The sequence below is a fragment of the Cynocephalus volans genome, chromosome 2 (assembly GCF_027409185.1).
Source record: "Cynocephalus volans isolate mCynVol1 chromosome 2, mCynVol1.pri, whole genome shotgun sequence".
NCBI classification, from domain to species: Eukaryota; Metazoa; Chordata; class Mammalia; order Dermoptera; family Cynocephalidae; genus Cynocephalus; species Cynocephalus volans.
The window spans coordinates 38957839-38971804 of record NC_084461.1 but is presented as its reverse complement, the minus strand read 5'-3'; the positions used below and the strand labels follow the sequence as shown (position 1 = coordinate 38971804).

At 59.3% G+C, this 13966-nt stretch overlaps 2 protein-coding genes across 2 annotated transcripts; both read left to right on the top strand.

Moving 5' to 3' along the window:
- Positions 1-3914: 3914 nt before the first annotated feature.
- LOC134370450 (annexin-2 receptor-like) lies at positions 3915-4679 on the top strand. Its single transcript, XM_063087559.1, has one exon. The coding sequence runs from the start codon at positions 3915-3917 to the stop codon at positions 4677-4679; it is 765 nt and encodes a 254-aa protein (XP_062943629.1).
- Positions 4680-10532: 5853 nt separating this feature from the next.
- Positions 10533-11297, top strand: LOC134370449 (annexin-2 receptor-like). The gene has a single exon (XM_063087558.1). It carries the CDS (start codon positions 10533-10535, stop codon positions 11295-11297), a length of 765 nt encoding a protein of 254 aa, XP_062943628.1.
- The last annotated feature ends 2669 nt before the right edge of the window (positions 11298-13966 follow it).

The window sequence follows — 13966 nt, the reverse complement described above, 5'->3', positions numbered from 1 at the left end:
CCAGCATAAGTGACGGGGGACTCCTCGAGTGTGAAGACAAACTTCCGTGACTAAGAACCACACGCACCGCGGGACTCGGAGTTAAGGTTAGAAACCGCGGCGGGGAATCAATGCCGGTTTCCTACACGAAGACGTCGCTAAAGCTGGACGTGCTCCGTGTAAACGTCACCGTCGCACGGCCAGTCCCTGACTCGTTAGGGTTAAGCGGTGACTTCCTGAGACTAAGAAGACATCGCAGGCAGGGCGAAATGAAAACGTGCTGGGAGGTAGACTCCGAAACTCGGTGAGAGCGCGGGGTCCTGCGACAGAGACGCGACCCGCACAGGCAACAAGACTCGTTTGTCAGGACAAGACAGAGACGATCCGGATGGCTGTGGACGCAGGGAAAGAAAAAGTGCCATCTGGCTGGCTCAGCTCTATGCCCAACGCTCCCGAGAAGCGGCGGGGCGACCCTCGCAGCGGTGCTGCCCCCCAGGAACACGGTGCTCAGCGCACCCGGGGAGTCTGGAGCTGCAGGTTCGGAACGGCCAGATCGGTGCGATCCGTGGTGCTGCCGATGCGCCAATGTGGACGCCCAACAGCGGGATGTGCGGTCGCGGAGACGACGGGATTCCGGGAAAACGAAAGTACAGGGATCCTGCAAGTGGCGGCCACTAGCGGTATCGCTAACAACGCACACCCGTTTGGGCAGAGTCGGAGAAAATCGAGACACTCAGGAACAGTGAGAGACTCGGTGTACATACGTGCGATGACAGAGAAGTGTGCCGGTTTGGGATGCTGGCCCTAGACCAAAACGGAACAAACCAGGTTCTGCAAATGTCAAAACGGCACTAGGGGTCCTAGGACTGAGAAAGCAACCGCATGGAGGGACCGCGGAACTTTGCTCTTGCCACAACCAGCGATGGACGCAGCCAGAAAACTGTCAAGTCGACGCTGATCGCAAAGTGCTGATGAGGAGCCGAGGACAGGGTGCAAGGGACAGAGCGGCCACTGAAGAACGCGTCCCCAAGTAGTGGTTGCTGCCGCTTGAAAAGGCCGTTTGAACGCAACCCCGGGAATGCGACAGAGCGGCGCTGTCACCGCTCCACATGCAGCGGTCTCAACCTGCGTGCAGCGACCTACAAACCGCTAGTCCAGCTGGACTAGAAACTGCAACCAAAAACAACGGCCCGTGCCCCTATTGTACCCACGGCTGACAAAACGCCTTCGCGGAGCCCCTAACGGAGCCGGGACCAGCCTGGGTCAGCAGGGAGCATAGAGCGGTGCAGGTACCGAGAAACACCCGACTCGGGGAACCCATCGTGGCGATCGCGAACGGCACCAGCTGCGCCGGGCGCTCCTGGCACAGGGCCAAGGCAAGTCCCCCGGCGCGGTTCGCCTGTGGCCGCTGCGCGCGGGACCCGCCCATTGGAGAATCGAGCGGCGCTGGCACCCGGCCAAGGGCAGTGCTGGTGCCAAGGCAAAGGGCCCTTTGGAGCAATCGGTATTCCTGCCACGGACTTTCCGTCTGCCGGGAGAAATGAGCGACACTGAGTGTGAGACACAGTCCGCACGAGGAAACCAGCAGCTCTGCGACCCATCAAACGTGCCTTAAAAGAAAAGTGCTTGGATGCACCGCGGGAGAACTTTCCAGGGCTTGAGCCTTCCCCTCGCCCCTTTTTGCCAAACTGACACTAAACACCCATTTCCTAAAGGAAATACGGAGTTGCCGTTTTTCCATTCGCAGTATGGGGCGGGTTACGTTTTAGTCTGGGGCCAGCGTCCCTCCCGGCACACTTTTCCATCCTCGGCCCGCTAGTTCCGTTTTTCCATTCGCAGGATGTGGCGTGCTCCGTTTTGGTCTGGAGCCAGCGCCCCTCGCGGCTCACTTTTCCCTCCGAGGCCCGCTAGTGCCGTTTTTCCATTCGCACTATGGGGCGTCTTCTGTTTTGGTCTGGGGCCAGCACCCCTCTCGGCACACTTTTCCGCCCGAGGCGCGCTAGTGCCGTTTTTCCATTCGCACTATGGGGCGTCTTCCGTTTTGGTCTGGGGCCAGCGCCCCTCCCGGCACACTTTTCCATCCTAGGCCCGCTAGTGTCGTTTTTCCATTCGCAGGATGTGGCGTGCTCCGTTTTGGTCGGGCCAGCGCCCCTCCCGGCACACTTTTCCCTCCGAGGCCCGGTATTTCCGTTTTTCCATTCGCACTATGGGGCGTCTTCCGTTTTGGTCTGGGGCCAGTGCACCTCCCGGCACACTTTTCCACCCGAGGCGCGCTAGTGCCGTTTTTCCATTCGCACTATGGGGCGTCTTCCGTTTTGGTCTGGGGCCAGCGCCCCTCCCGGCACACTTTTCCACCCGAGGCGCTCTAGTGCCGTTTTTCCATTCGCAGTATGTGGCGTGCTCCGTTTTGGTCTGGGGCCAGCGCCCCTCCCGGCACACTTTTCAGCCCGAGGCGCGCTAGTGCCTTTTTTCCATTCGTACTATGGGGTGTCTTCCGTTTTGGTCTGGGGCCAGCGCCCCTCCCGGCACACTTTTCCATCCTCGGCCCGCTAGTTCCGTTTTTCCCTTCGCAGGATGTGGCGTGCTCCGTTTTGGTCGGGCCAGCGCCCCTCCCGGCACACTTTTCCCTCCGAGGCCCGCTAGTTCCGTTTTTCCATTCGCGCTATGGGGCGTCTTCCGTTTTGGTCTGGGGCCATCGCCCCTCCCGGCACACTTTTCCATCCTCGGCCCGCTAGTGCCGTTTTTCCATTCGCAGTATGTGGCGTGCTCCGTTTTGGTCTGGGGCCAGCGCCCCTCTCGGCACACTTTTCCCTCCGAGGCCCGCTAGTTCCGTTTTTCCATTCGCGCTATGGGGCGTCTTCCGTTTTGGTCTGGGGCCATCGCCCCTCCCGGCACACTTTTCCATCCTCGGCCCGCTAGTGCCGCTTTTCCATTCGCAGTATGTGGCGTGCTCCGTTTTGGTCTGGGGCCAGCGCCCCTCCCGGCACACTTTTCCCTCCGAGGCCCGCTAGTGCCGTTTTTCCATTCGTACTATGGGGCGTCTTCCGTTTTTGGTCTGGGGCCAGCGCCACTCCCCGCACACTTTTCAGCCCGAGGCGCGCTAGTGCCGTTTTTCCATTCGCAGTATGTGGCGTGCTCCGTTTTGGTCTGGGGCCAGCGCCCCTCCCGGCACACGTTTCCGTCCTCGGCCCGCTAGTGCCGTTTTTCCATTCGCATTAGCGGGCGCCTGCCGGTGTTTTTTCCAACGTGCCGTTCCCGATTCCGTATTGTTTTCGGTGTGTGTGTGGCCGTGAACGGCGTACACGGTCTTTCTGTTTTTTCTGTAGCCCGCCACAGCTGTTACCACGATGCCCTCTGGAGTCATATATGACGCGTCCGCTGAGGATGTGGTGGGGCTGGGAAACCGTTCACGCCGGGCCGCGGGTCCGCGCGCGTGTCCGTCAGAAATTTTGTCCAAATCCACATGTGGAGACGGGGACCGGTTCGAGTGGCCATAAAACAGACAATGAGGGTGCGCCCTGTCTTTCACGTTGCCTTAGGGTGTCCGTTTGCCGCAGACGCTGGCAGGAACTGTTCCCAAGTGCCTCTCTGGAGTCGCGGACCGTACCCTGAGCGCGCGGTGCCGCGGGAAGGGTTTCGACCACGGGACAGAGGGACGCTCGGCGCGCAGCGCGACCCACGCGGACGTGATTTCTGACTCACCTAGAAGTCCATGGACGGTCGGGTACTTGGGAGCGTTTTAAATGGTTCTTCTGGCCTGAGAAAATGGAGCCGAAGCGTTACACGTACCAGCTTAGTTCTCAGCGGTCTCTTAATCGTAGCATATGGAAAAAACTCCGTTTTGCGGAGTCTGTATGGCTGGTTCTCAGAACTTGCTGTTGTTGTACATTTATTTCATTTCCGTTTGATTTCTCAGCTACGTTTTTCTATTCGAAATGTCTGGGTCTTACGGAGTCTCTCAAACTTTCGTTTTCCCTTGGTCTGTCATCTTTGCCTCGGCTCCGCCCCGAGCCCTGGAGAGCATAAATAGCGAGGCTGGTGTCCTGCTGACCATTGTGCCTGGTCCATCAGCGCCCCCGCTCGCAGCGTCCTGCTGGTCTGAGGCTGAAGCCATGGAGCGGCACTTCCCCGGCTGTCTGAAGCAGGATTGGGATTGCCCAGAGGTGACGTCAGAGTCCCAGCCTCCGACGATCCTGAGCTCAGAAGATCGCGGTCCGTGGCCTGTCCCCGTGTACCCTGTTCTAGTAGAGCTCTCGTGCGACAGCGGTGATGGCTGTGGGAATCTGCTTTCCAGTCCTTGGCGCCTTCGCTGGGTCGGCCTGCCAGACGGGCTCGGTCCCACGGTCCGGAGCACTTCGGAAACCAGCAGAGCCCAGCCCACTGCGTTTCCTCGGACTGGGACACACGACAAGCCAGGAGGTCCGATAGGAGCGGTGGACCGTGTAGAGGAAGTCGACAGACAGGCCATCCAGCAGCCTCCTTGGGCAGGCACGCCCCACCCTGGGGACACACAGCAGGACCCCGGGGCCTCTGACAGCGTGCCCCTTGTGGAGTGTCGCCGACCTCCCGCCCCCTACCGGTGGAGCAGCCACGCACTTCTGGCAGGAGGTCTGGAGTGGATTCGTCACATTGCTGGCGCCCTCGTCTCCATGATGTCATGGGGGTGCTGCCCTTTCATCTTTGGCACTAGAGACTATTAGCAGCAGCAGGAGCCTTTTGGGATCTTCCTATCTGAAGAAGATTCTCATTTTCAAAACGTGTCCACGTGGCAAATAAAAGTGCATTAAAACGGACGTTCCGTGTTCCTTGCCTATTCTCCGGACTGTTTCCTCCTTGAGTTTTCCAGGTCTCTTACCACTTGCAAGTTTTCTAGGCATTCATCTTCATTTCAAAATGTGATCCTAATAATTGTCTTTGTACGCTTTCGAGCTTTCAGAATTGTAATTTATGATTTTAGAATTTTCCCAAATTGATTTTAAAGTACAATTGGTTTCTTACTGTTTTTCTTCCTGTTGTGTTTTCTGATGTATGCGTCGTTTGTTTTCATTTACTCTCGTGTCACATCCCTTACGTTTTATAAGGTAAACGTAGCCCTCCCGCCATCCGCAGGCTTAGGCGTGTGTGCGGGCTCAGGACTGAGACTTGGTGAAAATCTCCCGGCAGCCGCCTGGACGACCGGGTGCACGCGGACCCCGGTCGAGCCCTGCATCCCCTCCCTGCTCCTTTTGCGTTCGAGGCCGGTCCCCACCTCCGGAGGCCGAGTCGGTAAAATGAAAGGAAAAGTTGAAGGCGACGTCTGGGCCACCAGAGGGACCGCGTACGGCCGCAGGACACCCTCTCCCTTTCACTTGCCTCGTCCCCGGTCGGTGCCCGCGGACGGAAACGCCCGGAGCGTGCCGGTTGACCCGCACGGACACACCCGCACACCTCGCGTGAGCCCGGGAGCGCAGCGACAGTCTCGCCACCCCCATCCCTGCACGTTTAATCTCCGAGGAGGCCGAGCACGCGAGGATGCCCTGGTGCACCCAGGACAGTCCTGCTAGTGCTGAAGCCTCCTGGGACTGTTCCTCTGGCACTGGGGCCACGTCCGGTGCCTTCGCTGTCCTCCCCCCACCGAGGCTCCGAACACGAGAACGACACGAAAGCGGTCGCCAGGGGGAGCCCCAGAGCCGGAGCGAACGTCAGCAGGAGGAGCTGGATCTCCCGGTGAGAGGCGGCCCGACCGCCCCGCCCAGCCTCCCCCACCTCGCATCGCGTTTCTCGGCCTGCACACCTGCCCGCCGACCCCCTTCGGGGTCACACACACTCCCAACGCGACTCCTGCGTGGACGCCGAGCTCCGGACGAGGGGACGTGGACAACTTCTCCTGGGACGCCGGCCAGTAGACCAGGCCGCCCTGCCCCGCAGAGTCTCCCCACGTGGCTGCTGCAGCGGGTCCCGGGCTCCCAGGGCAGACTCCGAAGCGTCTGCGGGGCTCGGGAGGCCGCGGACTGCATGACTGGAACCATGAATGACTCGTAGAAAACGTGGACAAATGGCTTTTATTACAACGTTTGGTATTGCAGGTCTTCCTAAGGAACGAAATAGTGTCTAAGGAAAGACGGCAATGATGGGTCCACTGAGCTCCATCAAGTGTCCACAAAACCTGGCTCCACGTGAACCACGACAGTCAAACGTGGACACGGGACTGGGGAGATGTGACTCCACAGACAGCTGCGAGGATTGAAAATTAAAACCTTGGCCCGAGCGCAAAATAAGACACACCAGGGGACAGGGACTCAACCGAAGTGTATTAGGCAGGCAAGATGAACAAGCGGGTGCCCTCGGGAACGTGGGAGCAGCCGCAGGGGGACTCGGGGTGGCCTTTTATATCCAGTTAGGCTGAGCTGGACGGTTCCTACTGGCTAAGGAGGAAGGGGCGGGGAGCGAGCGGGGTTGAAGCTGAGCTGGGACCTTCTCATTGGCTGCAAAATCGCGCGCGCGGGGGAAGTTGAGTGGCGGCTCGGGGACTCTTCTGCGTGGGGGTTTCCGGGAAACTTTCTCAGGCGCCGTTTTGTGTATCTGGGTCTTTACCGCCATTTTACTTTTCTGGGGGGAGGGCCTATTAGCCAACGATGATCAGAAGATCGATGTCATTAGGGCTGAAGATCACAACGGGGAAAAGGGCGGGGGAGGGAACAGGAGCCGCCACTAAGAGGGGCAGGTGGAACACCTTCCCGTGCACCCAAATGACAAAACATCACGTTCGCCGGATTTGTCCAAACGACAGTTCGGGAGACACGTGGGCCTGCACATCCTGACCTCGAGGGGAGTTTAAAAGTCACCAGCATAAGTGACGGGGGACTCCTCGAGTGTGAAGACAAACTTCCGTGACTAAGAACCACACGCACCGTGGGACTCGGAGTTAAGGTTAGAAACCGCGGCGGGGAATCAATGCCGGTTTCCTACACGAAGACGTCCCTAAAGCTGGACGTGCTCCGTGTAAACGTCACCGTCGCACGGCCAGTCCCTGACTCGTTAGGGTTAAGCGGTGACTTCCTGAGACTAAGAAGACATCGCAGGCAGGGCGAAATGAAAACGTGCTGGGAGGTAGACTCCGAAACTCGGTGAGAGCGCGGGGTCCTGCGACAGAGACGCGACCCGCCCAGGCAACGAGACTCGTTTGTCAGGACAAGACAGAGACGATCCGGATGGCTGTGGACGCAGGGAAAGAAAAAGTGCCACCTGGCTGGCTCAGCTCTATGCCCAACGCTCCCGAGAAGCGGCGGGGCGACCCTCGCAGCGGTGCTGCCCCCCAGGAACACGGTGCTCAGCGCACCCGGGGAGTCTGGAGCTGCAGGTTCGGAACGGCCAGATCGGTGCGATCCGTGGTGCTGCCGATGCGCCAATGTGGACGCCCAACAGCGGGATGTGCGGTCGCGGAGACGACGGGATTCCGGGAAAACGAAAGTACAGGGATCCTGCAAGTGGCGGCCACTAGCGGTATCGCTAACAACGCACACCCGTTTGGGCAGAGTCGGAGAAAATCGAGACACTCAGGAACAGTGAGAGACTCGGTGTACATACGTGCGATGACAGAGAAGTGTGCCGGTTTGGGATGCTGGCCCTAGACCAAAACGGAACAAACCAGGTTCTGCAAATGTCAAAACGGCACTAGGGGTCCTAGGACTGAGAAAGCAACCGCATGGAGGGACCGCGGAACTTTGCTCTTGCCACAACCAGCGATGGACGCAGCCAGAAAACTGTCAAGTCGACGCTGATCGCAAAGTGCTGATGAGGAGCCGAGGACAGGGTGCAAGGGACAGAGCGGCCACTGAAGAACGCGTCCCCAAGTAGTGGTTGCTGCCGCTTGAAAAGGCCGTTTGAACGCAACCCCGGGAATGCGACAGAGCGGCGCTGTCACCGCTCCACATGCAGCGGTCTCAACCTGCGTGCAGCGACCTACAAACCGCTAGTCCAGCTGGACTAGAAACTGCAACCAAAAACAACGGCCCGTGCCCCTATTGTACCCACGGCTGACAAAACGCCTTCGCGGAGCCCCTAACGGAGCCGGGACCAGCCTGGGTCAGCAGGGAGCATAGAGCGGTGCAGGTACCGAGAAACACCCGACTCGGGGAACCCATCGTGGCGATCGCGAACGGCACCAGCTGCGCCGGGCGCTCCTGGCACAGGGCCAAGGCAAGTCCCCCGGCGCGGTTCGCCTGTGGCCGCTGCGCGCGGGACCCGCCCATTGGAGAATCGAGCGGCGCTGGCACCCGGCCAAGGGCAGTGCTGGTGCCAAGGCAAAGGGCCCTTTGGAGCAATCGGTATTCCTGCCACGGACTTTCCGTCTGCCGGGAGAAATGAGCGACACTGAGTGTGAGACACAGTCCGCACGAGGAAACCAGCAGCTCTGCGACCCATCAAACGTGCCTTAAAAGAAAAGTGCTTGGATGCACCGCGGGAGAACTTTCCAGGGCTTGAGCCTTCCCCTCGCCCCTTTTTGCCAAACTGACACTAAACACCCATTTCCTAAAGGAAATACGGAGTTGCCGTTTTTCCATTCGCAGTATGGGGCGGGTTACGTTTTAGTCTGGGGCCAGCGTCCCTCCCGGCACACTTTTCCATCCTCGGCCCGCTAGTTCCGTTTTTCCATTCGCAGGATGTGGCGTGCTCCGTTTTGGTCTGGAGCCAGCGCCCCTCGCGGCTCACTTTTCCCTCCGAGGCCCGCTAGTGCCGTTTTTCCATTCGCACTATGGGGCGTCTTCTGTTTTGGTCTGGGGCCAGCACCCCTCTCGGCACACTTTTCCGCCCGAGGCGCGCTAGTGCCGTTTTTCCATTCGCACTATGGGGCGTCTTCCGTTTTGGTCTGGGGCCAGCGCCCCTCCCGGCACACTTTTCCATCCTAGGCCCGCTAGTGTCGTTTTTCCATTCGCAGGATGTGGCGTGCTCCGTTTTGGTCGGGCCAGCGCCCCTCCCGGCACACTTTTCCCTCCGAGGCCCGCTAGTGCCGTTTTTCCATTCGCACTATGGGGCGTCTTCCGTTTTGGTCTGGGGCCAGTGCACCTCCCGGCACACTTTTCCACCCGAGGCGCGCTAGTGCCGTTTTTCCATTCGCACTATGGGGCGTCTTCCGTTTTGGTCTGGGGCCAGCGCCCCTCCCGGCACACTTTTCCACCCGAGGCGCTCTAGTGCCGTTTTTCCATTCGCAGTATGTGGCGTGCTCCGTTTTGGTCTGGGGCCAGCGCCCCTCCCGGCACACTTTTCAGCCCGAGGCGCGCTAGTGCCTTTTTTCCATTCGTACTATGGGGTGTCTTCCGTTTTGGTCTGGGGCCAGCGCCCCTCCCGGCACACTTTTCCATCCTCGGCCCGCTAGTTCCGTTTTTCCCTTCGCAGGATGTGGCGTGCTCCGTTTTGGTCGGGCCAGCGCCCCTCCCGGCACACTTTTCCCTCCGAGGCCCGCTAGTTCCGTTTTTCCATTCGCGCTATGGGGCGTCTTCCGTTTTGGTCTGGGGCCATCGCCCCTCCCGGCACACTTTTCCATCCTCGGCCCGCTAGTGCCGCTTTTCCATTCGCAGTATGTGGCGTGCTCCGTTTTGGTCTGGGGCCAGCGCCCCTCCCGGCACACTTTTCCCTCCGAGGCCCGCTAGTGCCGTTTTTCCATTCGTACTATGGGGCGTCTTCCGTTTTTGGTCTGGGGCCAGCGCCACTCCCCGCACACTTTTCAGCCCGAGGCGCGCTAGTGCCGTTTTTCCATTCGCAGTATGTGGCGTGCTCCGTTTTGGTCTGGGGCCAGCGCCCCTCCCGGCACACGTTTCCGTCCTCGGCCCGCTAGTGCCGTTTTTCCATTCGCATTAGCGGGCGCCTGCCGGTGTTTTTTCCAACGTGCCGTTCCCGATTCCGTATTGTTTTCGGTGTGTGTGTGGCCGTGAACGGCGTACACGGTCTTTCTGTTTTTTCTGTAGCCCGCCACAGCTGTTACCACGATGCCCTCTGGAGTCATATATGACGCGTCCGCTGAGGATGTGGTGGGGCTGGGAAACCGTTCACGCCGGGCCGCGGGTCCGCGCGCGTGTCCGTCAGAAATTTTGTCCAAATCCACATGTGGAGACGGGGACCGGTTCGAGTGGCCATAAAACAGACAATGAGGGTGCGCCCTGTCTTTCACGTTGCCTTAGGGTGTCCGTTTGCCGCAGACGCTGGCAGGAACTGTTCCCAAGTGCCTCTCTGGAGTCGCGGACCGTACCCTGAGCGCGCGGTGCCGCGGGAAGGGTTTCGACCACGGGACAGAGGGACGCTCGGCGCGCAGCGCGACCCACGCGGACGTGATTTCTGACTCACCTAGAAGTCCATGGACGGTCGGGTACTTGGGAGCGTTTTAAATGGTTCTTCTGGCCTGAGAAAATGGAGCCGAAGCGTTACACGTACCAGCTTAGTTCTCAGCGGTCTCTTAATCGTAGCATATGGAAAAAACTCCGTTTTGCGGAGTCTGTATGGCTGGTTCTCAGAACTTGCTGTTGTTGTACATTTATTTCATTTCCGTTTGATTTCTCAGCTACGTTTTTCTATTCGAAATGTCTGGGTCTTACGGAGTCTCTCAAACTTTCGTTTTCCCTTGGTCTGTCATCTTTGCCTCGGCTCCGCCCCGAGCCCTGGAGAGCATAAATAGCGAGGCTGGTGTCCTGCTGACCATTGTGCCTGGTCCATCAGCGCCCCCGCTCGCAGCGTCCTGCTGGTCTGAGGCTGAAGCCATGGAGCGGCACTTCCCCGGCTGTCTGAAGCAGGATTGGGATTGCCCAGAGGTGACGTCAGAGTCCCAGCCTCCGACGATCCTGAGCTCAGAAGATCGCGGTCCGTGGCCTGTCCCCGTGTACCCTGTTCTAGTAGAGCTCTCGTGCGACAGCGGTGATGGCTGTGGGAATCTGCTTTCCAGTCCTTGGCGCCTTCGCTGGGTCGGCCTGCCAGACGGGCTCGGTCCCACGGTCCGGAGCACTTCGGAAACCAGCAGAGCCCAGCCCACTGCGTTTCCTCGGACTGGGACACACGACAAGCCAGGAGGTCCGATAGGAGCGGTGGACCGTGTAGAGGAAGTCGACAGACAGGCCATCCAGCAGCCTCCTTGGGCAGGCACGCCCCACCCTGGGGACACACAGCAGGACCCCGGGGCCTCTGACAGCGTGCCCCTTGTGGAGTGTCGCCGACCTCCCGCCCCCTACCGGTGGAGCAGCCACGCACTTCTGGCAGGAGGTCTGGAGTGGATTCGTCACATTGCTGGCGCCCTCGTCTCCATGATGTCATGGGGGTGCTGCCCTTTCATCTTTGGCACTAGAGACTATTAGCAGCAGCAGGAGCCTTTTGGGATCTTCCTATCTGAAGAAGATTCTCATTTTCAAAACGTGTCCACGTGGCAAATAAAAGTGCATTAAAACGGACGTTCCGTGTTCCTTGCCTATTCTCCGGACTGTTTCCTCCTTGAGTTTTCCAGGTCTCTTACCACTTGCAAGTTTTCTAGGCATTCATCTTCATTTCAAAATGTGATCCTAATAATTGTCTTTGTACGCTTTCGAGCTTTCAGAATTGTAATTTATGATTTTAGAATTTTCCCAAATTGATTTTAAAGTACAATTGGTTTCTTACTGTTTTTCTTCCTGTTGTGTTTTCTGATGTATGCGTCGTTTGTTTTCATTTACTCTCGTGTCACATCCCTTACGTTTTATAAGGTAAACGTAGCCCTCCCGCCATCCGCAGGCTTAGGCGTGTGTGCGGGCTCAGGACTGAGACTTGGTGAAAATCTCCCGGCAGCCGCCTGGACGACCGGGTGCACGCGGACCCCGGTCGAGCCCTGCATCCCCTCCCTGCTCCTTTTGCGTTCGAGGCCGGTCCCCACCTCCGGAGGCCGAGTCGGTAAAATGAAAGGAAAAGTTGAAGGCGACGTCTGGGCCACCAGAGGGACCGCGTACGGCCGCAGGACACCCTCTCCCTTTCACTTGCCTCGTCCCCGGTCGGTGCCCACGGACGGAAACGCCCGGAGCGTGCCGGTTGACCCGCACGGACACACCCGCACACCTCGCGTGAGCCCGGGAGCGCAGCGACAGTCTCGCCACCCCCATCCCTGCACGTTTAATCTCCGAGGAGGCCGAGCACGCGAGGATGCCCTGGTGCACCCAGGACAGTCCTGCTAGTGCTGAAGCCTCCTGGGACTGTTCCTCTGGCACTGGGGCCACGTCCGGTGCCTTCGCTGTCCTCCCCCCACCGAGGCTCCGAACACGAGAACGACACGAAAGCGGTCGCCAGGGGGAGCCCCAGAGCCGGAGCGAACGTCAGCAGGAGGAGCTGGATCTCCCGGTGAGAGGCGGCCCGACCGCCCCGCCCAGCCTCCCCCACCTCGCATCGCGTTTCTCGGCCTGCACACCTGCCCGCCGACCCCCTTCGGGGTCACACACACTCCCAACGCGACTCCTGCGTGGACGCCGAGCTCCGGACGAGGGGACGTGGACAACTTCTCCTGGGACGCCGGCCAGTAGACCAGGCCGCCCTGCCCCGCAGAGTCTCCCCACGTGGCTGCTGCAGCGGGTCCCGGGCTCCCAGGGCAGACTCCGAAGCGTCTGCGGGGCTCGGGAGGCCGCGGACTGCATGACTGGAACCATGAATGACTCGTAGAAAACGTGGACAAATGGCTTTTATTACAACGTTTGGTATTGCAGGTCTTCCTAAGGAACGAAATAGTGTCTAAGGAAAGACGGCAATGATGGGTCCACTGAGCTCCATCAAGTGTCCACAAAACCTGGCTCCACGTGAACCACGACAGTCAAACGTGGACACGGGACTGGGGAGATGTGACTCCACAGACAGCTGCGAGGATTGAAAATTAAAACCTTGGCCCGAGCGCAAAATAAGACACACCAGGGGACAGGGACTCAACCGAAGTGTATTAGGCAGGCAAGATGAACAAGCGGGTGCCCTCGGGAACGTGGGAGCAGCCGCAGGGGGACTCGGGGTGGCCTTTTATATCCAGTTAGGCTGAGCTGGACGGTTCCTACTGGCTAAGGAGGAAGGGGCGGGGAGCGAGCGGGGTTGAAGCTGAGCTGGGACCTTCTCATTGGCTGCAAAATCGCGCGCGCGGGGGAAGTTGAGTGGCGGCTCGGGGACTCTTCTGCGTGGGGGTTTCCGGGAAACTTTCTCAGGCGCCGTTTTGTGTATCTGGGTCTTTACCGCCATTTTACTTTTCTGGGGGGAGGGCCTATTAGCCAACGATGATCAGAAGATCGATGTCATTAGGGCTGAAGATCACAACGGGGAAAAGGGCGGGGGAGGGAACAGGAGCCGCCACTAAGAGGGGCAGGTGGAACACCTTCCCGTGCACCCAAATGACAAAACATCACGTTCGCCGGATTTGTCCAAACGACAGTTCGGGAGACACGTGGGCCTGCACATCCTGACCTCGAGGGGAGTTTAAAAGTCACCAGCATAAGTGACGGGGGACTCCTCGAGTGTGAAGACAAACTTCCGTGACTAAGAACCACACGCACCGCGGGACTCGGAGTTAAGGTTAGAAACCGCGGCGGGGAATCAATGCCGGTTTCCTACACGAAGACGTCGCTAAAGCTGGACGTGCTCCGTGTAAACGTCACCGTCGCACGGCCAGTCCCTGACTCGTTAGGGTTAAGCGGTGACTTCCTGAGACTAAGAAGACATCGCAGGCAGGGCGAAATGAAAACGTGCTGGGAGGTAGACTCCGAAACTCGGTGAGAGCGCGGGGTCCTGCGACAGAGACGCGACCCGCACAGGCAACAAGACTCGTTTGTCAGGACAAGACAGAGACGATCCGGATGGCTGTGGACGCAGGGAAAGAAAAAGTGCCATCTGGCTGGCTCAGCTCTATGCCCAACGCTCCCGAGAAGCGGCGGGGCGACCCTCGCAGCGGTGCTGCCCCCCAGGAACACGGTGCTCAGCGCACCCGGGGAGTCTGGAGCTGCAGGTTCGGAACGGCCAGATCGGTGCGATCCGT

Bases quoted from the DNA above. Each gene is read 5' to 3' on its own strand.
- LOC134370449 (XM_063087558.1), top strand. From the start codon at position 10,533: ATGTCTGGGTCTTACGGAGTCTCTCAAACTTTCGTTTTCCCTTGGTCT.
- LOC134370450 (XM_063087559.1), top strand. From the start codon at position 3,915: ATGTCTGGGTCTTACGGAGTCTCTCAAACTTTCGTTTTCCCTTGGTCT.